Source organism: Euprymna scolopes, chromosome 7 (genome assembly GCF_053919585.1).
Source record: "Euprymna scolopes isolate OS-2025 chromosome 7, ASM5391958v1, whole genome shotgun sequence".
Lineage (NCBI taxonomy): Eukaryota > Metazoa > Mollusca > Cephalopoda > Sepiida > Sepiolidae > Euprymna > Euprymna scolopes.
This window is the reverse complement of record NC_136488.1, coordinates 47,384,207-47,410,350: the sequence shown is the minus strand read 5'-3', so window position 1 is coordinate 47,410,350 and position 26,144 is coordinate 47,384,207. Positions and strand designations below refer to the sequence as shown.

The 26,144-nt window shown below is 30.5% G+C and overlaps 1 protein-coding gene across 1 annotated transcript in view; it reads left to right on the top strand.

Annotated features, from left to right (window-relative positions):
- Positions 1–26,144, top strand: part of LOC145279707 (mitotic spindle assembly checkpoint protein MAD1-like) — a 93,264-nt gene that overhangs the window by 42,351 nt on the left and 24,769 nt on the right. Inside the window, exons 6-11 of the mRNA XM_080130987.1 lie at positions 3,194–3,275; positions 9,418–9,548; positions 12,136–12,250; positions 16,789–16,847; positions 19,576–19,662; positions 25,019–25,163. Of these exons, the coding sequence (XP_079987113.1) occupies positions 3,194–3,275; positions 9,418–9,548; positions 12,136–12,250; positions 16,789–16,847; positions 19,576–19,662; positions 25,019–25,163 (619 nt within the window). The remainder of the gene's footprint in view (positions 1–3,193; positions 3,276–9,417; positions 9,549–12,135; positions 12,251–16,788; positions 16,848–19,575; positions 19,663–25,018; positions 25,164–26,144) is intronic.

The window sequence follows — 26,144 nt, the reverse complement described above, 5'->3', positions numbered from 1 at the left end:
GAAGAGAGAGAGGCCAAACCAAATCAGAGGCATAGTAGTGTTTAGTTTAGACATTTTTAGCAGATTTTAGATCCTCCTTTGATAACATGAATTTATCCATAAAGAGATTCATTCTTGCTGTAGCTGTGCCATTTTAAACAAGTGTTTAGAGTTTGAAAAACCAGTGCTTGTGCATCTATGTTACTATGCTATTTTTAATAGTATTTTCAAATTAAATTTAATTTTTATTAAATTTTGTTTAAATTTTTAGGTGAAAGTACAGAATAGTTATAAAAAACCTCCTTGCCATATTAAGAATGTCTTTCTAAATAACACAGTTATTTTAGCACAATAACATAGATGCAAAAATAATGAAAAACCTTTAAAGGAGTTTCCTTATTTACTCGTATTAATCTTTGTGGGTTATCTGATTTTAAAACTATCATTTTAGAAGAAAAACACTGCTTAAAAACAATTACTCCCTAAAAATAAAAGAAATTAAAATTTGACACTAATTTTCTGCAAAGTATTTTTTATTAAGTAGAAAAACTTGAAAATTTACGTGGTTATGTTTCGTAAAGATTGTGTAGAATAAAATTGTATGGACTATTTTGTTTTAATATAAAACTGGAGTATTACCATATTTTAATAAAAATTTCAAATAGAATTTGATTTGAAATATTAGGTTGGTGCAAAAATAATGTTTTTGATGTTCATTTGAACGTCAAAAAATGCTATTATTTTTGCACCAACCTAATAGAAAAACACATTAAAAAAGATAAAACAAATATGTTTGAATTCACTGCAGACACTTGAAATATTATAATATATATTTTAAACAAGTCTTTTTTGTTTTTCCTTTCGAAATAATTAATCCTAAATCGTAATGTTTTCAAATTAAAAAATAAACAAATGGTAATTTTCAATATCAATAACGAGTGTGTTTTGCGACGGTGAAATCTAAAATGTTTCCACCCAAAAAAGTTCCTGAAATGAAAAAGCAAACTTTGGTCGTTATTATTTAAAAAACATAATTTTGCCTTTACAGTTAATATTTATTTTATTAATTCATTATCCTCACTCATTTTATTTAAAAATGTAGTTTAAAATATATTCTAAATAATGATTCCATTTTCTTAACAGTACAGATTGTTTTGATGACGCGACGTTTTTAACAATTCACCGAAAAACTTTTAATCGCTTCAATTTTTCAACTTTTAAAGTCATTTCCTCAAGCAAAGATAATGATTTTGAGAAAAATATTTTGTGTAGGTCTTTTCTATGTCAAACCCCAATTATCATCACCATTGCCTCACCGGGGTTCCAAAATCAACCTGCCCTAATGCACACGTGTTTACGTGCTAGTCTTTTTGTTCTCTGCATCACCGCTGTTTCACTTTGCTGTTCATGTGTGGCTGTGCCGTCTAGTAGTTGTCAATCGCCTCCTCTGTTTAACTAGGCAAATAAACTATCCATGCATGAAAAACACAATGAAACTTTGCTGAGTTCTTCAAGGTTTTATTAGAGAGAATTTAATCATGGAGAGAGACTACATAACTAAAATTATTTCCATCTTAACTTAATTTTCTAACTTAAGAATTGAGAGACGCAGATAGTAAGATATCAAAGTGACATTTGCCTTAGATTATTCTACATTATTTGGCAGTGTCCCATCCGCACGGCTTCTAGAATGACACTAAACATATAACCTTTGTTTCTCTCACTCGAAAATGCTACGCCATGTCATATCGTGATTGTTTCACTATGCTTTGTCATGAGAATTGTATCTGTAACCCTCCGCTTTCTCGTGCTACTCATCTTTGGGTATGACTCTGTTTGCCGCTAGGTTATCCTGACATATACTAATATGACCCTTATCAAAATTTACACTAGCTAACTTAATCACTACTTACTGGCACAGGGTCCCTACCATAAACCAAAAGGCTTTCAACAAATGAAGAGACAACATAGTGTTTTGGCACAATCCATAGTTTGTATTTTGTAATATATAAAAGTGATAGTGACAAATGAATCTCCTTTATTTGGTTAACAGTCAGCATCGGGGTCAGGACCTTATTACCCTACTTGCTGGCTAGATTTTTTCTTTATCTTTTAAAAAAAACTCTTTATTCACTCCAAACAAGGCATATTGCCACTTGGAATGTAAGGGACTATTACTTAGGATCTTGAAGGCATTCCAAAGTCTAGCAGTCCAATGAAAGAAAATATTAGAGAAGAAGGCTTTCTGGCATCTAGGGACTTCAACAATGAAGGAGTGAAATTTTGCTGCTTGTAGGTTTAGTCAAAAGTATGTACGTTGAGGGTGCAGAAGTGCTATCAATTCAACAGAACACATTCCATTAATGTACTTGTAGACATTGATGCAACATTGACGTTGGAGATATTGCAGAACCTATTAGATTTTAGACTCTGTTTTTGGACCTTGTCCAAGAGTGAGAGACTAGTAGTAGATTGCCCAATCTAGATGTTGGAACAATACTCTATGCATGGACAAATTTCTCTAAAGTTCAGTAACTTATGTAGATTTTATCATCCATATTCAGTTCTCTCACTGTCAAGCATCTCAAGTTCCTCTTCAAATGGAAAGAAAAGAAAGAAAGGTTATAACCCTGGTATTAGACTGCATTAATATATATTGCAGCATGGTTGCAGCTATTTGAAATTGACATTTTCATTTTTAAAATGAATGCTGGGTACTTGCTTCTGGGTTGAATTTTCCAAAAGATTTTAAAAGCAAAAGGTTTTATCCTTCCATACAAATCCAGCACAGTTATAATGTATTAAGTTGGTGATTATTAAATGGCAATAAGACAAAGACTGTTGGATATTCATGAGTGAAACTTGGTGGACAAGTCACACATAGGGTTTATTTGTACAAATTTTCTGCTTTCAACAACAAAAATTTTATATCATAATTATTCTCTAGATATTCTCTGTACAAAATCTATTGCATTCATTTATGAATACCATCATTATGAGAGTATGATCCTACCCCATCCCCTAGCTATGGATAAACTAGCAACTTGTGTTCAATAAAGTATTTGTAGTAAGTATGGCTTGTCAGCATTCAGTAACACCCAAAATGAGTTGATATGTTGTAAAAAGACTAACCAAACCTGAATAAATGTTTTATTTCTAAAATATTTTCGGAAGATTGCCTTTATACTTTTGTTGCCATTGTTTAAATTTGCAGCAAATCAAGCAAATTCCAAGATCGAATTACAGAACTGGAACAATGCAAAAACCAAGCCAGTGTTTCAGATCAGCTTGTTAAAGTGAGTATTTTTAAGTGACTTCTATCTGCTTCCTCTCCCTTTGATCCTCTTTCTCCCTTCCCCTCCATCTTCTCTCTTCACTTTTCTCTACTCATCCTCATTCTCAACTTTCTGGTACTACCAGATCAGGCTGTCTGAAGATATTGCTTCCTGAGACAAAGTTCACCTAAGATTTAAGTTTTTTTTGTTTTTCTATTCTCTTTTGTAAAACTTAATTATGTTTTACAACCCCCCCCCCATTTCTCAACTGGGCTTCCAACTTAAAATATGCCAAATATTAATACTATAATCCTTTTCTCTTTCCCATTGCAAAACTCATGTTCTGCCGGGCGGAGAACAGAAACAATAAAATCCACTACAAGACAATCAAACACTACAAACTAGTAAGTGAAGATACAAAAAGCTTGAAGAATAAAAACCTTGTACAAAATAACTGGACGCAACATGAATAATTCAAAGGGGTTGATGTACCATGAAACAAAATGACTAAACCAAACATCACAAATAAGTTTGAAGAACTTGAAGCATAAAAACTTTGCACAATTAATAACTCTGTGTGTGGCGCTCCAGAATACACTGACTGCCCCCTCGCAGAAGGTAAAAGTCCCTCAATGGGACCACCTGTTGGCCATAGATGGCAATCCATATTGCTCCAAAATGGGATCCTGGTGGCTCGGCACCTCACAACCCGGATCCAAGTGGCTGTGATTCTGCAACATTCCACTTTGGCCCTTACTTTGGCTAGACGGGCGGTTGGAGAGACCCAGCCTCATGACAAGCCCTAATTACAGTAAACCTTTACAAAAAAGAGAATTACAAATGCATCACACAGACACCCTCCCCCCCCCCCCCAAAAAAAAAGAACAAAAAAAAACACATGCTAATATTAGAAGGTGATGGCAAGGGCTAATCAAATAGTGAAACCAGATGCTACCAACAACAAACCCCTTTATTATACCTTGCCAAAGAAAATAGGAAATTGTCGCAAGCATCTACACTCATTGTTTGAGTATATCATTCTTGTATCCCTGAGATGCTTAGGCAAATAGGTTTCCCCTCCCCCAACCATCTCCCTCTATAGAGCTCTGAAGAGGAGAGGAACCAAGGATGATGAATCAACATAAAAATTCATATGGCTTCAAAAAAACAAAAACAAACAAAAGACCCCATCTTAAATCTAATCCAGACTGATGAAAAAGAAAGCACAAACTTTAACACCAACTTTCCAAGATTCTACATCATAAAATCAATGGGAGAAAAACCAATGTCTAAGCTGCCCCTCAATCCTGCTAGAAAAAGATACTATCCAGCTCTATTAAACCAAAAATGTTAAAAAATCTAAAGATGGCATTCTATTGATCGAAATAGACCAGATAAACCAAAGTAATACACATAAAAAAAATGTCACATTACCATGATATCAAGGGCAAAGTAACCCCCTATGAGAGATTAAATCAATCTAAACACATAATTGGAAACAGAAGTATTATTATTTAACTTTTATCTTACCGTGCCAATAAATATGATCATCACTGTATATCCTTACATTCAATATACCAAAAATCCTAACAAAAATTAAAATAGGTCACAATATAGAACCGGTAGAGATATATATTCCTATCCCATTGAGATGTTTTAAATGTCAGAGATTCGGACATCATAAAGACACATGCAGAGGAAGTACCACATGTGTTAGATGTGATTCAAAAGATAAAAAAAAAAATACCAAAACTTATTATGAAGAAACTAAACGTCCCAACTGTTCAGGAAACCATCCAACCTTTTCCAAATCTTGTGAAAAATGAAAAAAAAGAAATATTAATAACAAAAGATAAGAGAAATCTCTCCTTTGCAGAAGTGAAGAAATAATTGAAACCTACATAAAAAAAATCAATCATATGCCAAAACGGTTGAAAAGACCAAACCATATAACCCCTAACAACCCGATAAATATAAAGATAAGCTAATTCATTAAGAACCTTATGAACAATTGAACTTTCAAAAATTCCTAAAAAGATAACTCATACTTAGGGTATGGAAAAAACTAAAGAAAAGAATGGAATCCATAAAATATCAACGTCATCACAAACCCAATTCTCCCCTCTAAAAAACAACTCTGAAGAACAAACTTCTCAAAAGTCTAAAACCTATGCTACAAAATCAAGAATCCAGGGTTTTACCCATGGAAACATAAAATACACAACTAAGTACATATGAATCAGATACTGATGCAACAAACCAAAATTCACAAATAAGCCCTCAATTCCCCTTTTCTAACAGTTACCAAGTGGTAGAAATGGAAGAGACAGAAAAACAACCCTATCACAATAAAGTGAACTTCTCAAATTACTACAACTCTAAATCAAAACCTACCAATAAATGCAAGAATAAAGAAGCAACCAAAATACCCCTTGAGAAAACTAAAGCAATGAGTGAAAAAACTTCTCAAAAAATAAACCCACCCAAAAATAAACCGCAATCTTGATCAGCCTCTGGAAGCAGAGATAAATCTAACTTCAAAAACAAGACTAATCTAGTAGAAAAAAATGGAAACTGAAGAACCAGCAATTCAGACAAATATAAATAAAATAAATCCAAACCACTCAAATCACAATAAATCTGACAAATAAAAGAACAAATCAATGGAATATTAGATATAAAAACTTCAACAAAAACCAGACAGATATAGAAAAAGCAAAATAAAAAACCTATTAATGCAAAACCTCACAGAACACAGCAAAACAACATCCCTACAATGTAACTGTAAAGGACTAAGACCTAATCATGAAGAAATATCCGAAATCATTGACAAACAAAACCCCTCAGCTGTATGTCTACAAGAAACATTGCTCAAAAAAGGTCATAAATATAAATTGGGTACTTGTACAGTTTAGTCAAGACATTAAAAAAATGAAAATATCGAAAAAAGTTTAAATTGTATGTATCCGTTATGGAACAAAGTTCTCTGAAAATAAAATTTCACTTAATTTCATCAAGTAGTTTTTTTTTTTTTTTTTTTTTTACAGCGAAAAAACAATTTGTTATGATACCGAGCAAAATGTTCGATTTAGCTAGTATTAAAGATGGGAAGGGGCGTCGGCGCTTTAACTGGAGTTATCTCCCTTTGTTATTTCTAAAATTCAAACAAAATTATTTATAAATCCAAGATGGCCGCCTTCAACGCGCTCTCATAAAAACATGTTTTTCCTCTACATGACAGACATAATGAATAAATACAATAAAATGAATGAAAAAGGAAAAGAGATTAGCCTGTCCTGTTGGTATATCATGCAATGAAAAAGTTGATAAACTAGTCAAGGAAGCTATATGCAAGAATATAACAAACATCAAAATTTCATACACAGATTTCAGTAGAAAAAAATAAATGAATACAATAGAAGTGGCAAGCAGAAATGGATGCATACACCCAAAATAAACTACATGGACGCCAACTACAATTAAAAAGGAAAACAAAACTAATAAAAGAACAAAAAGAAAACATTGTTCTAAAGAGAATTAGAATTGGACACACTAAACTAATGCACGCACACATAATTGAAGTTACAGAAAAGCCAAAATGCACATTCTGTGACTAGCAAATGAGGATAAAGCGTATACTAACAGAATGCTGGAAATACAGAAGTATCATAAACAAATATTACGCAGCGAATGAAATTGAGGAATTATTTCATAAAATGGCAGATTATCAAGTATTTAAAAAAATATACAGCTCTTTAAATTACTTTAAACGATAATGATAAAACCTTAAAAGCAACCAAAAGTTTAAAGAAATAACTGATAATAATTAAAAATTTGTGCAATCCAAAAATTAAAAAACCCATCCCAATTAAATAAATGATTTTGTATTAAATGATGCACAGTGGTTGATATGTAATATTACGCTATTAAACCAACCAACCATTCTCCATTTCACCTCTTCTTTCTCTCCTTTCCTCTCCTTCTCTACCATCTGTCCTTTCTCTCTTTGAAATTGCAAAAAATCAGTTCAGAATGATGATATTCATAAGGTTAGTCACAAATTGTATTATTTGAATTATTCAACCAATGTAATTTCTGACTTCAAGTTCAAGTCATAGTTGACTGAACAAGAACAGAATAGAAATCTTATATAAATTTTATTATATTCTTAGTTATTATATTGCCTGTAGTGAGAATTGAACCTTCAACCTCCAGAAAAACTATCTGAGAACTGATTATTAATAACACTTTATCTATTTATCCATCCCAAACCATGTTTATCTGAATAATATGAAAGATGTTTTGTTTTATGAAAAAAAATGTACCTCTCCGCTTGTAAAATATGGAAGGTTGAAGAAGTTCAAAAGAAAGTTAAAGAATAGATTATAAAAGAATTTGTTCTTAAGAGACCAAAATGAATCCATTTTCTTTCACGCTGTTTTGGCCTGTCTCAAATTAAGAAAACATCTGCAAAATAATAAAATATATTAAAATCTCTGAAAAGATGTTTAATTTGAAACAATCAATTTGTTTTCTTTTTTCCATTGTTTTGTTAAGTTTAATACATAATTCCATTGAAATCTGTTATTTTTATCTTAAAATTTTCAATATTTAACATTTTTATTAATTTACTCTATTGTTTTCATAAATCCTGTATGATGAGCAGTGTAACCAATTTTCCATAATTTTGGCAAGTCAAAAGTGTCTCGGTATAAATGTAACTTATCTACACATATGCAACTTGTGAATCGTTCAAGAAAACTAAATTTCCTAAAGTTGAAATAACAATTACAATGTGTATTCATCTCTTGTTATAAAATAAAAATTTTACAAAACATGTCTTAAACGTGTGCCTCAGCACTGAGCGAATAGTTTACTCACCATCACTGTAGCCTCAACATCATTCTCAAATCAAAATGGTTTGATTTATGCCATATTTTGAGATAACGAATTACACTGTGTTTCTGAGTGCCGTGACCTCTGAAGGACTTCATCTGGTACTTGAGATCCCCAGAAAACAGAGTTCTTGCTGTTGATGTAGCTTGATAGTGAGAAGTGGGGTTCGTTACTGAATTATACCCATGAAGGTTAATAACTGATAATATTATTAATAATCCCATTTCCTGTGTCTTGACTTTGAAATTGCTTGGTTTTTATTTCTTATTAAATCTTTCTTGGAGTTCATACATTAGATCCATTGCTCTTTCTGTTTCTTGTGAAGTTAGTTTGGCACTATCTCACACTTGAGGCTATTTTCTATCTCTACAAATCCATCAGACCATGTATGCCTTTGTTTGGGCTGGTGAATCTCTGTCATATTTGAGGTTTCTTAATAATATGCAAATACATATCTGAAATTTGATTAGCTCCCCACTTTTTTCTTCTTTGCAACCTCTTTCTCACAGACATAATGTTGGTAGTCTCAGTTTATTATAGCTAGTCTAATACTAATACTATTATAGCATGCATTCTTCAGAATTGTCTGATCTCTTCCTTTGTTCCAGCTCATTTGACTTGCTGGTCTACTGGTCTTCATCAATTCTCTATTTTAATACCTCATTGATATGCAGCTTCCTATTCCAGTAGCTTCTTAACAAGAGCTGCAGATCTGTGGAACTCTATTCCTGCTGTTTTCCTTTTACTTATAGCTTTGATCTTTTCCAGATTAAGGTCAATAAATATCTCCTGTCTTTTTGATAAACATCTTTTGTTCTCATTAGCTCCTTGCATTAAATGACTTCACATCTTATCTGGAGCGATTTCCATAAAAACAAGCTTTTAAAACATTTTTTTCTATCAACCTTGAAAAGTACAGCATAGTATCATTAATATTGATAGTTATTAAGTAATTCACATTTCTACTGAGGCAGCTTGTATCTATAGAAAAAACATGAACGAAACTATTATAGTATGATGGTTCTTTGGGTACTGCCCACGTACAAGAAAGCAGTCAATAAACTTACAATTCTATTAATTTTATTTATTGCGGACTATTATCCTCATCTTTTCTTAGTTGATTTTAAAGAAAAGATGAGGATAGTAGTCCACAATAAATAAAATTAATAAATAATATTTATTTCAATGATTTCCAATTAAATAATATACTTACAATTCTAAGTTTAATTTTAAAAATATTTTTCATGAAGTTTGTTTGTAAACTCAGGAATTGGAGCTGAAACTTCAGAGGCAGGCTGAAGATGCTATTCTGATGAGAAACATGAAATCTCGCTTGTCAAAGATGCCTGAACTTGAGAAAGAGGTTGATGTGTTGCGTACTCATAATATAAATCTCAGGTAAGACGTCAAATAGTAAATTATCTGATTCTGTTTTTCTGTATTGGTAACAGTTTAAGTAAAGTTGTTTTTACATGCTACAATCAATGATGAAATGTGTCTGTTCATCTTTCTATCCATTTGTTTCTTCGTTATGGAACTGTTAACAAGTGAGGATAGGTTTTAATGGAGAGGGAATGTATTAAACACAAAGGTATCATAAGCTGAAAATGTACTTCATTCTCTGTACAAGACAGTAAATTTTTTTAACCACACACCAAAATGTCATTTTATATTATGCAAAAGTTAAATCTATTATATCTATAAAAGTGAAATTGTCTATCTGTGTGTGTGTGTGTGTGTGTGTGTGTGTGTGTGTGTGTGTGTGTACATTCCCTACCAAATTACTCTGTCAATTTTCAGTCTACAGATGCAAGATTTGACATTTTTTTTTTTTTTTACAAGGTGGTCACCACTTATCAAGGCCCGGAAGCCACTCAGGGATAAGGGTTATTGTAAGTACAGTACGTTAGTGTGGATATTTAATAAAGTGTCTACTAAAGGGGGCAGTTCATCAGGAATTTGTTTACGTTGGACTTCCAGACATCCAAGTTGTAGTCAGGTGGGAAGCAGGCAGACAGAACAGAGTTCCACAGGCGTGCAGTTCTAAGAAAGAAGCTTTTGAGATTTGGGAAAATCTTTTTAATTGGTTTTTGGCCAGAAATTTAGCTGTCAAGGGGTCAAAGTTCAATGATTTGACCTTTGAAAACTCTACCAAACTCCTCCGCTAATTTTGAAATTTTAGATGTAGATTACTTAGACATGGATTAAAATTTTTTAATTTGATTATAATAAAAAAAAAATCCAATATACAACAAATAAGTATATCTAGGCAATGTAATAAAGAGAAAATTTGTACTTTAGCAGCATAAGTTATTTGATAGACAAACGAAGTAAAAAAAAAAAAAAAAAAAAGAACTGGTGTAAATGTCGTCAAAAACAAACTGAATGAAAAGTAATGAAAATAGTATATTTATCTGGACATAATTCAGGCTTAGTGTGTAAATGTGTTGTATATAAAAAGAAATAGTCTTTATGGTTTCGAAAGTGAAAAATAATTTTTTTTTTTTTTTTTTTTTTTTTTGCCTAATCACCCCAATCTAGGCTCGGTGCCACTTTGATGTAGGGGGGCTACTACAACTCTTTTTTATTAAGAGATTTGGCGGACGTTTATGAAAATGCCCCCCCCCTCCACACACACACACACCTGTAAATTCAACAATTAACATTTTTTTTTCTTTTTTTCACATTAATCTCATCGATAACAAACTTAACTTTCAGATAAGAAGAAAGTAAAATTGTAAAAAAAAAAAAAAAAAAAATTTTATGACTTTTATTGTTGGGGATCAGTTTTCAATTATAAGGTTTTCTGAATTGAACACATACTTTGTGACCATCACCAAGAAAAATATTGTCGCAATATTTTTTTCGGTGATGGTAACAAAGTATGTGTTCGATTTAGAACGTTAATGTGTAAATAATGTTAATCCAAGTAATGTGGCATGTGTGACTTTTAACTAAATGTTAATTTTTGTAAACATCAATCTGTAAAATAAAGGAAAAGTGACGATAGTAAAGTATAAATGATTAAAAAAAAAATCAGTTCATTGTAGCATCAATCAATTTAAGACGCGCAAACCGAATATGAGTTTTTTGTTTTTAATGTAACAATGTGTAAATAATGTTAATCGAAATAGTGCGTAATGGCATTTGTAACTTGTAAGCAAATGTTTACATCAGTCTGTAAAATAAAGAAAAAGCGACAATAGTAACGTATAAATGATTTAAAACAATGTGTGGCGATGATCGGCCATATTGATTAAGGGCTGCAGTGTTTGTTTTTTATATGTTTGTGTACAATCCAAAATAATAAACTGCCATTCCAGTAAAAAAACAAAACAATTAAAATACAAGATCTTTTGGAAAAATCCAGGAAGGGAATGCTAATCAAATTTCACAGTACAATTTCCAATTTAACAATAGGACATAATATAATTTATATTTAAAAAAAAAAAATCTGAAAAATTATTTATATATTTAAATATTCATTCCTAATGAAAATTACTTTTTGAATATTTAAACATAGAAATAATTTTTCAGATTTTTTTTAAAATATAAATTATACTATGTCCTATTGTTAAATTGGAAATTGTATGTGTGAAATTTGATTTGCATTCCCTTCCTGGATTTTTCCAAAAAAATCTTGTATTTTATTTGTTTTTTTTACTGGAATGGCAAAGATATCTCAATAAAATATTTGTTGCAAAATTGATTGGTAATAGGATAGTCTGTGATTTTTTTTTTTCTTTTTTTTTTTTTTGAGCTTTCTGTATCATTATGACACGCATACACATGATCTGCCTCAAGAATTTTATAGGTTTGGTAGCAAAGGGTGACATAACTTTTCTTTGTTTTTGTCAGTTTTCCATACAAATGTTACTTCAATTAATAAAATGTTAAATTCTTTTCCAGATAAAAATCCACCTAAGAGCAAAATGAAATATTCATTAACAATTTCTAAAATGTTTTTTTTATCTTTGTTTTACAGAGACAACCAAGAGAAAACTGCTGTATTGAAAGAGATGTTGGAAGGTTGTCAGAAAAAGCTTATTCGGTATGAGCAACAATTAAGCCAATACAGTGCAATGGAAGTCTCTCTTGAGGTAGGTTAGCAAGTATCAAGTATCACTTGGTATTAATTTTATATTTTTACACAAGATATTTTTTGCATGTTTTGATCCCTAATCAAGTACACATAATGGCTACATCCCAAATTACTATCATACTACCAATTTCTGTTAAACATTAAAGACAGTTTTTAAAAATGTCTTTAGTGTTTAACAGCAAAGACATGGCTATTTTGCAATAACAAAAATTTGAATACTACATATTTATACATATAGCAGTTATAATCATCATGAAAACTAACTTCAGTCTGTAGTGAACTGGGGCTGTAAATGGATGGTAACGTTTAATGCTATTAAGACCAAGCTTCTTTCCTTTAACAATCATGAAAAACATTCTCAGCCACCGATTGCCATGGCAAATAACATCCTGCCTGAGCGATCATCATTTAAACTTCTTGGCTTAACATTCACAGGCAACACGAGTTGGAACAAATATATTGAGGACATTGCCAAGGCTGCTGCAAAGGTGATGGTCTCTCTTTTCCGTGCTAGAAAATTACATCTAAAAGTATCCTACATCTTTACAAAACCACCATTCACCCATGCATAGAGGATTGTTGCTGCATCTGGGGTGGAACATCTACCACTAGTTTCTCGCGTTTAGACAGCGTCAAAAATTAGTCTCGAACCTAATAGGTCCTGCACTATCAACGAAGCTACAACTTCAGTTCCATCACTACAATGTTGCATCTCTGTGCCTTTTTTATAAGTACTTTAATGGAATGTGCTCTGATAAGCTTTCAGCACCTGTCTCTCCTCAACATTATATACTCCCAACTTGAAAAGCAGCAAAATCCCACCCTTTTATGATGCTGGAAAACCTTCTACTCTAATAGTTTCTTCCCTTGAACTGCTAGATTTTGGAATTCCCTCCCTGTTTCGCTGATTGTACTAACAAGCAGAAATTTAAATGTAATGTGAACAGACATCTACTCAACTTCTTACAATCCCTTGTTAGACATGATCTCAAATAGTAACATCTTATGACAAAGTGGCAATAGATTTTGTGGTGAAAAAGAGTAAAAAAAAAAAAAAAAAAAATGGTGCATAAAAAAATAAAAAATTTGGACATTTGGCTGTGTTAAAAAACAGTCAAGTTAGATAAACACTTATTGTATTATCCTTCATGTTGTTACTTTATATGTCGGATCAAAATTAGAATCAAGATTCTAAACATTAAGTTTAGTATCATTATATCGTAATTTTAATCTTTGTAAGGTAACACAAGAATTAGAGCAAAACTGTTTTGTTTGTAGAATTCATTTCACCTATCTTGAAACAAATAGTTTTCTAGTTTTATATGAGAAAACATCTATGTCTCTGATTTTGGACACTTCTGATCATTTTTAGTGTTAAAAATAACCTACAAACTGAGTCAAACATTGGTAAAGGACAACTTTAAAATTATGCAAACAATTTGAATACACTAAAATTTTCAATTTCTGATAACTTTGGATTACATCTATCTATATACTAAACCTTTGGATCTTGTTATCTTGTTTGTTTGTCCTCCATGGACATTGGATGACGTTATCATTTTGTAATGTCATCCATCAAACTAGAGAGAAAGATGTAGGAAGAAAACATGACGTTTTATCTTGATGAAATGTAACTCTTGTAAATGAATTGTCTAGAAGTTTGGAAGTCTATAATACTATTAAAACTGATCTTATTATCTTGTTTGTCACCTAGCACACTTCATCTGGACATGAATAATTTAGATGAATGGAGAAACGGGAAATGATCTAAATAAAGAGAAAATGATAGAAAGAGGAATGTTATAACGTAAATAATTAAATTAAATTACACAGAGGAAGAAGACCGCTTCTTTCCTTTAACAATTACAAGAAACCTTCTCAACCATTGATAGATAATAAGACCTTACTTGAGAGCTTATTGTTCAAACTTCTGGACTTAACATTCACAGGCAACATGAACTGGAACAAATTCATTGAGAACATTGCCAAGACTGCTGCAAAGAAGGTGGGTTCCCTCTATCATGCTAGAAAATTACACCTGAGAGTATCCTATAAAGCCACTATTTGCCCATAATTGGAATATTGTTGCCACATCTGGGCTAGTGCATTTACTATTAATCTTCCCCTCTTAGACAGAGTTAAAAAAAACGGTCTCAAATCTAATAGGTTCCTCACTTTCAACGAAGCCTCAACTCCTGTCCCATAGCCAAAATGTTGTATCCCTGTGTCTGTTTTATAAGTTCATTAATGGAGTTGACTCTGGCGCATTTGTATCCTCTTGACGTACATACACTCAACAAACTTGTTTGGCAGCAAAATCCTACCCCTTCACCATAGAAGTTCATAGATGCCAAAAAGCCTTTTACTCTAACCGCTTTTTCCCATAAACTGCTGAACTTTATAATCCTCCACTCCTGTTTCCTGCTTCTTTGACTGCTAACATGCAAAATTTTAAATGTAATGTGAACAGGCAGCTCCTCACTTAGTCCGCAGTAGACATGGTCCCAAATAATGACTCCTTACATCCAAGGGATAATATGCTTTGTTAGGGGTGAACAAACAAAGAAAAAGGGGGTGGATGGGGGAAGAAAAGAGGGCTTAGTATGACATCTCAATGTAAATCTGTGTTTCAACATAAGCAATTCCTATTTACTTGCCTCCTCACAAGGTCAAAGTTAGATACAATATCGGTTTTTAATGGGGAGAAAATCCCCCACCCTCGGCATAGGCAGTTAGTTATATGTTGTACTAAACAGAATGCTTAAGTATTTGTAAAACAAAATAAATATACAAAATATGAAAGAAATAGTTTGAATTAATAATGGTTTGTATAAAAAAAAAAAAAATTAAATATGAGAATCTGTTGGAAATTTCAAGTTTTCATAACTATTTATGGAATGTTTGGAAATTTCAAAAGACTCTTCTGAAATAATAATATATTGTCATGGTTGTTAAGTTCTAGATATAATAGAAATCACATGAGAAAATCTTACAACATATTTCTTAATGACTCAAATTTGACAATAAAATTTGGTGCAAGTCCAGAATTCAACCTAATTAAAAAACAAATACAAAAAATCTTTATAGTGTTCATACCTGTCATGAAACAAAAATATTAATTTGAAATATGTAAATTGATCAAGTAATTTTTTTTTTAACTAAGAAAATCAAATTTTATGAGTAAGCGACAACATTGTCTCGATCTGATATATTTAATGAATAAAGGAAGACAACTCGATTCGACCTACTAAGATAAAAATAAGTAATGGTTACAATTTGCTATTAAAATCGCTACAAATCAAAATGATTTTTTATATTAGATAAAAGCTACTTGATCAATTTAAGTGATTTTTGGAGTATGACATTTTCTTTCTGTGATAAAAATTTTTCTGTGTTTGCTTTTTAATTAGGTTGTACTCTGAACTTGCACCTAAAATTCAATTATTTGTATCACTTTTTTTTTTTTTTTGTAGATTTAAAAAAAAAAAATCTATATTAGATTCCTAAATATATGAACCTAATCAATCTCATAAATTTTATTTTAGTGTCTAGATTTTGTGAAGAGCACAAAATAAAACTAGCATTATTATTCTAATGTAATAATGTTTATTGAATTTAATATATTCTTATTCTTTGTGAAGTTTAACATTTTTCAACTAATAAAAATATATTTAAACTGTTTTATATTTTTTGTTTTTTTTAATATATATAAATCGAAAATATTAAATTTCTTTTCAATAAAAAATATTTATTTTTATTTGTACAAATTTTGGTTCTTGGTCAGCATTCCCTTTATAATAAAAAAACACAAACAAAAAAAATAAAAATCTGTATGAAGTGCGTACTTGAGATGAAGCAAAAATATCATATTCCAAAACCGTGTAAATTAATCAAATAGTTTTATTTTTAAATAAAAAATCAAATTTTATGAGTATCTGAGAAGTGACTGTCTTGCCTGCTATTAAAAAAAAATTGCCAAGCAACAAAGGGAGATAATTTTATCAATTATTCATTTCTTACAAATTCCCATTGATCACTTAAAAATGATTTTCTTTATAAAAATAAAACTATTTGATCAATTTATATGATTTTTGGAATATGATGTTTTTGCTTCATCATGGGTACGTACATCATGTAAATTAATTTCATTTTTATTTTTTATATAGGGGGAATTCTTGACAAGAACCCAAACTTCATATTGATTGGTTATTTTTTTGGTCTTTAAATGTTAATCACAAAAGAACTTAGGCTTTTATCATTGTCAATTTGCTAATTTGTTAGTTTTTAAACTTTTGTTTAAAAATGGGTTAATTATTAGTTCATAATTTTCTCAGGTGAATGCTAAATATTAAAAATAGTTGAATCTTTCTTAAATATCTAAAAAAATATTTTTTTCAGTTTTGCACAAAATCAGTAAAACATTGTGTTCTTTATTTTAAAGTAGGAATGATAGCATGTTCGTCAATTCTTTTCTACTTATTAATATTTAATGAATGTAACATTTGTAGAAACGTTTTTCTTTTCTGTTTTTTCAAGGAAGCAAACAAGAAACTAAAAGAATGGCAGACGTTAGATGGCAGCAACATTAATCCTTTGTGAGTATTTTAGTAATTCTTTCAAATGGCAGACAAAATAAAGAAAACAAATGGTAAAAGTGCAGAATATTAAGCAAAAAGAAAAAGCAACAAATAATTTATGCTAAACACAGTAAAATTTAATTATTTAATAACTTGTATACTTTTAACATGCTGAGACTTTAAGTTGTTTTTTATTGCAAAATTTGATTTCACTTAATGCTATTTTTTGTGACACATGAAAAATAAAATGGTTGCAGTTAATTTACCCCCCTCCCCACCTTTTTTTTTTAAAAGTGATCTGTTAACTTTAACTAAAAAGATAATTAAAAATACTTATTCTTAAGCCTAAGGAATAGATTTTATCGCGTAGGGTTAGTGATATGTCATTTTTTTTCAATATGACTCCTCACTTTCTAATAGTTAAGCAACATCTGGGTGGCCATTTTGGTTTTTCTGTTTTGATAAGCCAGCTTCTGTAGAAATAAAATTTTGAAATAAAATTCTTACAATTTTAGTGCGGGTTTGGTATAAATAATTTTTATTTTTGTTTTTGCAGTTTCGCAACTGTTTCTAGACTTTTATCAAACAGACACTGAAAATATTTCATTTCCAAAATTATTTATTATCCTGTATTTACTTTTTTTTTTTTCTAAAACATTCTTATTTCTTTCTTCTTTTTTTTCAGTTAGTCGTCCTCAATGTTAATTGGAAATGCCTTTTGTTATCACAGTTTATTATTCCATTCATCTTTTAATTTTCTTAAAATTGGTTCATTAATTTTTCACAAAATTCTGCATGAATACAGAAATCTAATTGAACCAAATTTTAGGAGAAAACAGTGACTGCCCCCACTTTATGTGACTCATCGAAAATGACAACAAATTGAAATCTGTTAATATTTATTTAAAATTTATTTAATTAGTTTTTACTAAAAGTTAGGATTATTGATTGTTTTATTTCCATGTATAAATACTTTTTTCCCCCTGGAAGGATTGAAAAATGTCTCTGAGATTGAGAAAAATTTCACATTTACAGATATAGCCATATTAAATAGCTTTTCAACACTTCTTCAGAATAAGAACAAAAACTGAGACTTACAAAATTGAATTTTCATTAAAAACTAATGTTATCTACTTAATTTTTATGTCAATTTCAACTAAAAGCAATGTTATTTAATTGCCATCTTGCAATTAGTAACATATTACTGCATCATTACATAAAACTTTCACAATTTCATGATCGATTGAGATGCCATTATTTTGGGAAAAATTTTACAAGACAGATTGTAGTTACATTCCCTGTTTATTCTATTTATTATTTAAGTATAACTTGCAATTTCTTTAAACTATTTTTATTAATAATTAATTTTCTACCATAATTTTTGGATATTTTACTAATTTCGACATGACAATTAAGTAGATACCATTGCTTTTATTGAAATTCAGTATTTCGATTTTCATTCTTATTCTGAAGAAGTGCCAGTTTTTCTCCCAAATTCAAGTAAAGTTGTGATTAATGGTCTTTCATTTATTGAAGTCCTAGTGATTGCAGGGGTAGGCAACTCATGCTTTATCTGTTTATCCTTGTGAACTGAATCTACTATTGAACTGTTCTATATCTACTAACCCAAGGATTCTCATCCATTCTTTCAATGTGGCTATACCATCAAAGTCTTCTGTTCTGCACATATATCCCTAGATTTAATCTTCATCTGAAGTCATTAGATCTAAAACTCAACATTACACATCAATTATATTATTCTCATATCATTTCTCTCCATGCAATGCATGTCTTCAATCCTCACTGGCTAGGTTTTACTTCCAGATGTCATCACGCTGTGCACACATGCTTGATAAACTCTTCCCTTGATTGATAATGATAACACTCTACTGGTTAGTAATAGAATAAATTCCATGAAATAACTTCATCCACTCCTAACTTGTAATCATACTAGCACCTGCTCCACCCTGTGCTATGATAGTAACACCAAAGTAACAATAATCCTTGACCACCTGTAGCTGTGTTATTCAAATATTCTTTCTCTCCACATTTGAGTTATCATATTCATCTCCATTGTCTTATACTTCTTGCCCACAATCGGTTTTTCACAATATATATATATATATATATATATATATATATATATATAGGAAATTTATTACTGTGAGTCCAGAATGAGTTTACATATTGTTTCAGCTGGAGGAAGATCCTCAAAGAGAGGAAATATCCAACTAGCATCGTCAGAATTCATAGATGGACTAAGTTATAATATCAAATAAGAATGGAAAAATCGTAGATGAAGGGGAGTTAGAAAAGAAGGGGGAGTGGAAGGGAGAGGACGTTGGAATTTAAAGTAGTAGGAGTGTATATAATAAAAGAGGGGTTTATAATTAAATATTAATTATGTGTTAATTCTTATATACGTTTTTTTAGTTTATAACGGTTTAAAATTAAAAGACGCTATTCTTATTTATAACGACATCAGTAACAGTTAATTTAAAGGATCACACACACACACACATATATATATATAATATAAATTTGTTTTTGTCTTGTTTGCTTGAAACTTAAAAAAAAAATATTTTAATACAATCTGGGAAAAATTACTTAAACTTTTAAATTTTAGAATGATATTGTTATGCCATAAACCCATTCAATTTCCATGTCTTTATTAAAATTATTATTTTCAGAAATAAGATGTTGGGTGTTTGTAAAAAAAAACAAAATCTAATATTTTTCATTTTAGGACACCATCAGTCGTCAGAAATAAATGGTCAGAATTGCAAAAAAATGAAGCTATTTTGCTTGAAAAAGATGGAAAGTTGAAAACTCTGTAAGTTGTTCCACCTTTTATCTTATTTAATAAAAGTGAACATATAATCACAATTGCTAATTTCTATGAACAAAGAAAGGAAGGTTTAATCTTTTTATTAATTGCTAATAACAAAAAAGGAAAGAATAATCATGTTTGTAGATTAAATTTTTCTGAATAAAAAATGAAAGAAAGAATTAAAAAAATTTTTTAATAGACACAGAAAATATATTTCCTTGGTTTTAATATTTTTGTGACTAAAGTAGAAATTAATCAATAATGTATGAATGCTTTATTTACAGATTAAGAAGAGAGAGCTTATTAATTTAATTATTTTCTAAAAAATATTTTGTGTGTGTGTGTGTATATATATATATATATATATATACTTATTACGATCACAAAAGTATATTCAAAAACAAAAAAAAACACAAAATAAAACTAGCGCTAGATTCTCACTGATAGTTGAGTGGAAAATAGTATGTCAAGTTAGTACATGTAGGAACTTAGAAGACCCGTATAGACTTTTTGAATGAAAATTAGCTATCCTAAATTATAAAGAACCCCAAAATTTATTAAACTGTATGCATACACAAAATAAATTTTACTTTAGGATAACAGCACAATAATAATTAAATAAATAAATTATAATAGCAACTATATTGATATATATAATAAAAATTAATAAATGAACTAGTATGAATATACCCATTAATAAATAAATTAGTATAAACAAAAAAATGAGTACACATATCTGAACACATCCAGATTAAAATTAATCACCAACTAACGCAAAGAAAAGATAGTTTTATTTCTTCAAAAATGACAAAGAAAGGTTAAGCGAATTGCTGCCTGATAAATGTGTACCCATTAGCTGTGATGAATGGGCGTGTGAATAATGAAGAGTCTGATTGGCTAACTAGCAAACTCAGCAGTACATGAATATATAAGAACATACAATAACATAAATTTCATACGATGAATCCTCATGATGATGAAACCTGGAAAATTCTGTGTAGTTTAATTGCCATATATATTTTCCAAGCTTGTATAGATGTATGTAAAACTTGTATATTTGGTACTTAAGTAAGATTTAACTCATGTGTTTGTTTGTTAATATTTTGTTTTAGTAAGTTTTACCTTGATTAAATTTTACAACAAGATTTACTTTGCATACGACAACAATAGGAATTATATTGATAAAAATAAATTACATAATACTCCCCTGTGCAATGCTGGGTAGCCCCGACTGTTTTAAATATTTATAGATTTATGCTATGGTTGTTTTGATTTGAAAGGGGCACAACAATTGTCCCATTTTATTTTTACTGGGTGCTATTTTTTGTTGGTTTGTCAAATTTAAGTTTGATCTGTTATATTTTAAGTTTGAAATAGCATTTTCTTGGGTGTTTAAAATTTAACACTGCTTTTATTTATATTTTTATTGCTACCAATAAATGCCTGTAACAATATTACAAAACAAAAACTGTGCAATTGCAAATAGTGAATCGATTAAAAAACAAAATGCTATTTGGTTTGTTGAGATAAATTATTAACACTTAAAGTAAAAAATTATTTTGCCTACATTAAATACTCGTAAAAGCGTGGTTGTTTTTTTTTTTGGGTTTTTTTTCCCAACGAACAGAAAAATATACCATTTACATTAATTAACTGAATGTGCTCTGATGAGCTCATAGCACTTGTAACCCCTTGACATACATACTCCCAACTAATCCAAAAGACAGCAAAATCCAACCCCTTTACTGTTGAGGTCCCTAGATGTCAGACAGTCTTCTACTCTAATAGTTTCTTCTCTTGGACTGCTGGACTTTGAACTTCGCTTGTTTCCTACTCCCCTCACTGTACTAACCTGCAGAAGTTTAAATGTAATGTGAACAGACATCTGTTCAACTCTCTGTAGCCTGTTACATTCCAAGTGGGAATGTACCTTGTTTTGGATAAAAAAGAGTAAAAAAAATGAAAGAAAAAACATAAACATCAAAACATAAAGCTCTAAACTATAAACTCTGAAAAATAAAAATTTACTTCTCATTCACAAATATTTTTCTTCATATTTTGTCAGCTATCTGAAATAATTAATACTCTACAAGATCCTTTTAAAAAGGGACATAAATGGATAATTAAAAAAATAAATTTCAAAGTATAAAAAGTGACTTTATCACAAAAAGCGACTTTATCACTTAATCTAATAAATATTGTGAATTCTTTGCTGAAATATTAGTTAATCAGCAGGGCCTGTGGAAATTCCACAAAATGGAAAATATATTTAATCAAGAAATATGTTTGTATAAAGCAGATATTTTCTGGATCACGCAAAAAATTAGTTCCTTGGATAGAAAAATTTATAACACGCAGCGAAATATGAGTTTATTCACATTTCTATGAAAATAGTTTCCATTGTATTTTAAACGAGCAGGACCCGTGAACCAGTGTTGCCCTGTGGAAGCCTGATCCCCCCTTGCAAAAAAGTAAATTACAATTGTTTTTGGTGGCCACTGCTGTCCCTGAATGATCATAGACACTGGTTGCGAAATGAAATAATCTGGCTTTCACTGGTGATTAGTGCTGGTTTAGGGCGATAACATGCAGGTACTGTTTGAATTTAAAAAAAGCAAATAAGGGAATGTGTAAATCGGTATTAATGAATAAAATTATGAAAACTGCTTCATTAGAATAATAATGTTAAGTAAAAACAGAAATTTAGAGGTTAGGGATTCTCACTGTATATTAAATGTTTAGAGAAATCAAAATCAGTAGTAGAAGTCCTAGCTGTTTCTGTTTGTTCAAGTCTTCCTCCTCTTTTCAACTCTTCTACCAACAGTATTAAAGTTAATTCCAGTTTTATGTTGTCTTTTTTTAATGTGTAAAACAAAACAATTACGATTTTGTTTGCTTCACTTCTTTAAGTATTGTCATGTTAAGGATGGTGTTTGGAATAGACATCTCAAACTCTCTATGTTAAGAATGGCTTTCAGAGTAGACAACCCTCTTTTTTGGGAGTGGGGGGGGAATAATTCCCTCAAATTTAACCGTGATAATCGTTGTCAGCATACTCTTACATATATGCAAATGCTAAAAAAAAAAAAAAATGGGGGCTGGCAGTGTCAGTAGGAGAGGAGTAGATTTGTTTACTGTGTGTGCATAAAAACCTGGCAGCCAGTGAATTACAGTGCATAATACAGATCGTTATATCTCTATAAGTACTTGTGTCTACATCTCCACAAAATTTAAATGAGATTTTCTTAATCAGTATAGTTGAAAACCTAAAGAACATCGTGGAGGTGGACTTAATGTACAGATTTACCCCCCACCCAAAAAAAGGAAAAAGTTAACGTGCGCACAATGTTGAGAATCCAGTAGATGATATTGCTAAAACATTTATCTTTAATTCAGCGATGATTGTAATAAATTGTGCAGGTTTAAATAAAGTACATTAAAAAAAAACGTAACTATATTTGAAAAAAATATAATTAATTACTGGAACAAATGTACAAAATAAGTGAGCGAGAGAGAGGAAATAAATGTTTGTTGTTTTTTTCTTTGGCATCACCGTAAAATGTTTTTTTTCTTCAGCATAAAAATTGTAAAAAGCGAAAGTGCAGAATTCCTCCTGGTGATAACTGGGAGGTGGTAGGAGGACTTGATATCTAGAAGGGAAAATAGGAAATACTTCCTCTAAAGATGGTTGTGATTGTGATGATGATAGGATGAAATGTAGGATTTTATTATAATAACTAAATGTGTCTAAAGTTACATAAGATAGTGGCTAATAGTCTCGACATAAAAATTTTGTATTTCGCATCTGTTGTTGCAAACCTATGGTACTTTGGTCCAGAGGGGAATTTCTGCAATCAAAATCTTATAGAGATATAGAACTGACCCAAATGAGATAAATTCATATAATAATAAATACTCATGAAAATAATTAAAAAAAAGAAAAAAAAGGAACTTTTGAAAGTATTCACAGGAGTTTTTGTTTTCTAAATGAACCAGCTAGTTAATTTGTGCACCTAAATTATACTCAGATAAACTAAATTATACTCAGACAAAAAAAATTCCAAATTTTTACTTTCCCAAATACATTAAATCTTGATACTAATAAAATAAAGCTTTGTACATTACAGAATTAAAATTTTGCTTTTAATTTTGGAATAGTATTATAATTTTTTTATGGTTGTCTAGAATTAACCCTATATTAAAAACATAAATACAGAAAAACCTTTATGCTTTACATGCCCGTGACGAAAAGATCATATTCTCAAAATCATTAAATTGTACAAGTCATTTTATGGTACTTGTACAGTTTAATCAAGACATTAAAAAATGAAATTTCGAAAAAAAAAGTTATATTTTATGTATCCGTTTTGGACTGTAGTTTTCCAAAAAAAAATTTCACTTAATTTGATCGAGTAGTTTTTTTTTTTTTTTTTTTACAGGGTAAAAACACGTTTTTATGACAGCATGCTGAAGGTAGCCATGTTTGGATTTTTAGAACATGACCACGGGGAGATAACTCAGTCTAAAGCACTGATATCACCTTCCCCATGTTAAATAATAGCGTTTCATCTTAAAAATCAAAACATGAGTACCTTTTGATTGGTATCATAACAAATTGTTTTTTCGCTGTAAAAAAAAACTACTTGATCAAATTAAGTGAAATTTTTTTCCGGAGAACTTCATTCCATAACGGATATGAACAATATATCTTTTTTTTTTTCGTAATATTTTCATTTTTTAATGTCTTGATCAAACTGTACAAGTACCCATTTTATTTTTATATAGAAAATTATTTTTAAACAATTAATGGAAAATCATAGGTATTACAAGGCTGGCTTTGCAAATTTGAATTATTGTTGAGTTATCTGCCTTTGTTTCTTCAAGATGGCAACACAAGGTAGATCCTTGCTTCTTCGTAAACCTTACAAATTTTTATTTTATTTTTGTGTTTTAATAAAGGGGGAATTCTGGACAAGTGTTACATACTGTCATATCAACCCTTAAGCACATACCTTTCAGGACCACTAATTTATATATTAAAAAGGGATGTTATTCTACTCAATGATACTTTAGGGGCTTGTGGTCCTTCTGTTGGAAAACTTTAAAAATTGACATGACATATAGTTGAAGAGCTCCAGTTTTCGACCTCCCCACCTCCTCCCAACCCTCCCAAGATCCTAACACTGGTTCTGACTGTATCACATTGTAGTAAATACATTATAGTAAGATTTTTTTTTTTTTTGTATTTCCTATCATTTGGAAAATTATTCCATTAAAAAATTCAATTAAACTAATTTTCAATGCATTATAATGATCTTGTGATAATTTCATTGCATTGTGACTATTTGGTATTTTTCAGTGTTCTAACCCAAGAGAATGAGATAAAACGCTTACAGAATCAAGTGCAGAAATTACAGTCGAATCTTGAGAATGAACAAAAAGCCAACAATCACTACAATGACATGGTTAAGACTTTGAATAAACGTTGTATACGTTTGGAGAAGGTAAATTCAGTTTCTGATTAATTTTAATCCCCTCCTCCACCTATTTTGCTTTCTATTTATCCAATACTAGTAAGGCTACCCAGCGTTGCATGGGAGTTCTGGATTAGAAAAAAAAAATTAAGTATTAGTAAGATCTTTCTTCTAAAAATTCTCTCTTTCTCTTTGAACAGACTTCACCCTCTGACTGCCTTTCTTTCTTCCATTAGCAATCTATTGCAATCACAAGACAATGGCAGAAACCTTAGAAAACAACTTCCAGTTTTTAGTGTTGTGGTGGTGGTAACATTTAATGCTACTAAGGCTAAACTTCTTTCCTTTAACAACTACAAAAAACTTTCTTTCTCAATCACTGCTTGCCATGACAAATAACATCCTACCTGATATTATATATTATGGCTGGGCAATGTCAGATGTCCCGGAGAGAGAGGTGAGTGACCAACATTTGAACTGGTGACAATGTTATGGAAATAACAAAGTGTTATAATGGCAGAAGAATGTTTTGAAATAGGACTGGAATTTAATGTAGAAATAATTAAGCCAGAAATATGTAAAATAAAATGTTTAGAAGGATGTTTAATAATGTTAGATTAGAATGTTTTGTTTTAATCAGCAAAGATACATGACAAAAGACCAAGCAAGGATTTTTGGTTACGTAGATACATGATATAATGAGTTTAGAGACACATTAGAAAGTTGTTAGTAGAGTATTTAGTGAGTAACACGCAGCTGAGAGAGAGACAGTCGGCAGATTGGATGGCACCCAGCAGGGGCAACATCAATAATTAAGATGTAGACAGGACTGTATCAATATTCAACCTTTCCAGGATAGGAACAGCATTGTAGAAATAAAGGTTACCGAAATAAACCTGAGGTTTGTTGTTCATTGTAGAATTTTCGTTGCAGCTTCCCGTCCAACAAGATCAAAAATAAGCCAAGTGTGTTCCTTAATTGGTCAAATATTGTAACCATATAGAAAAGTAT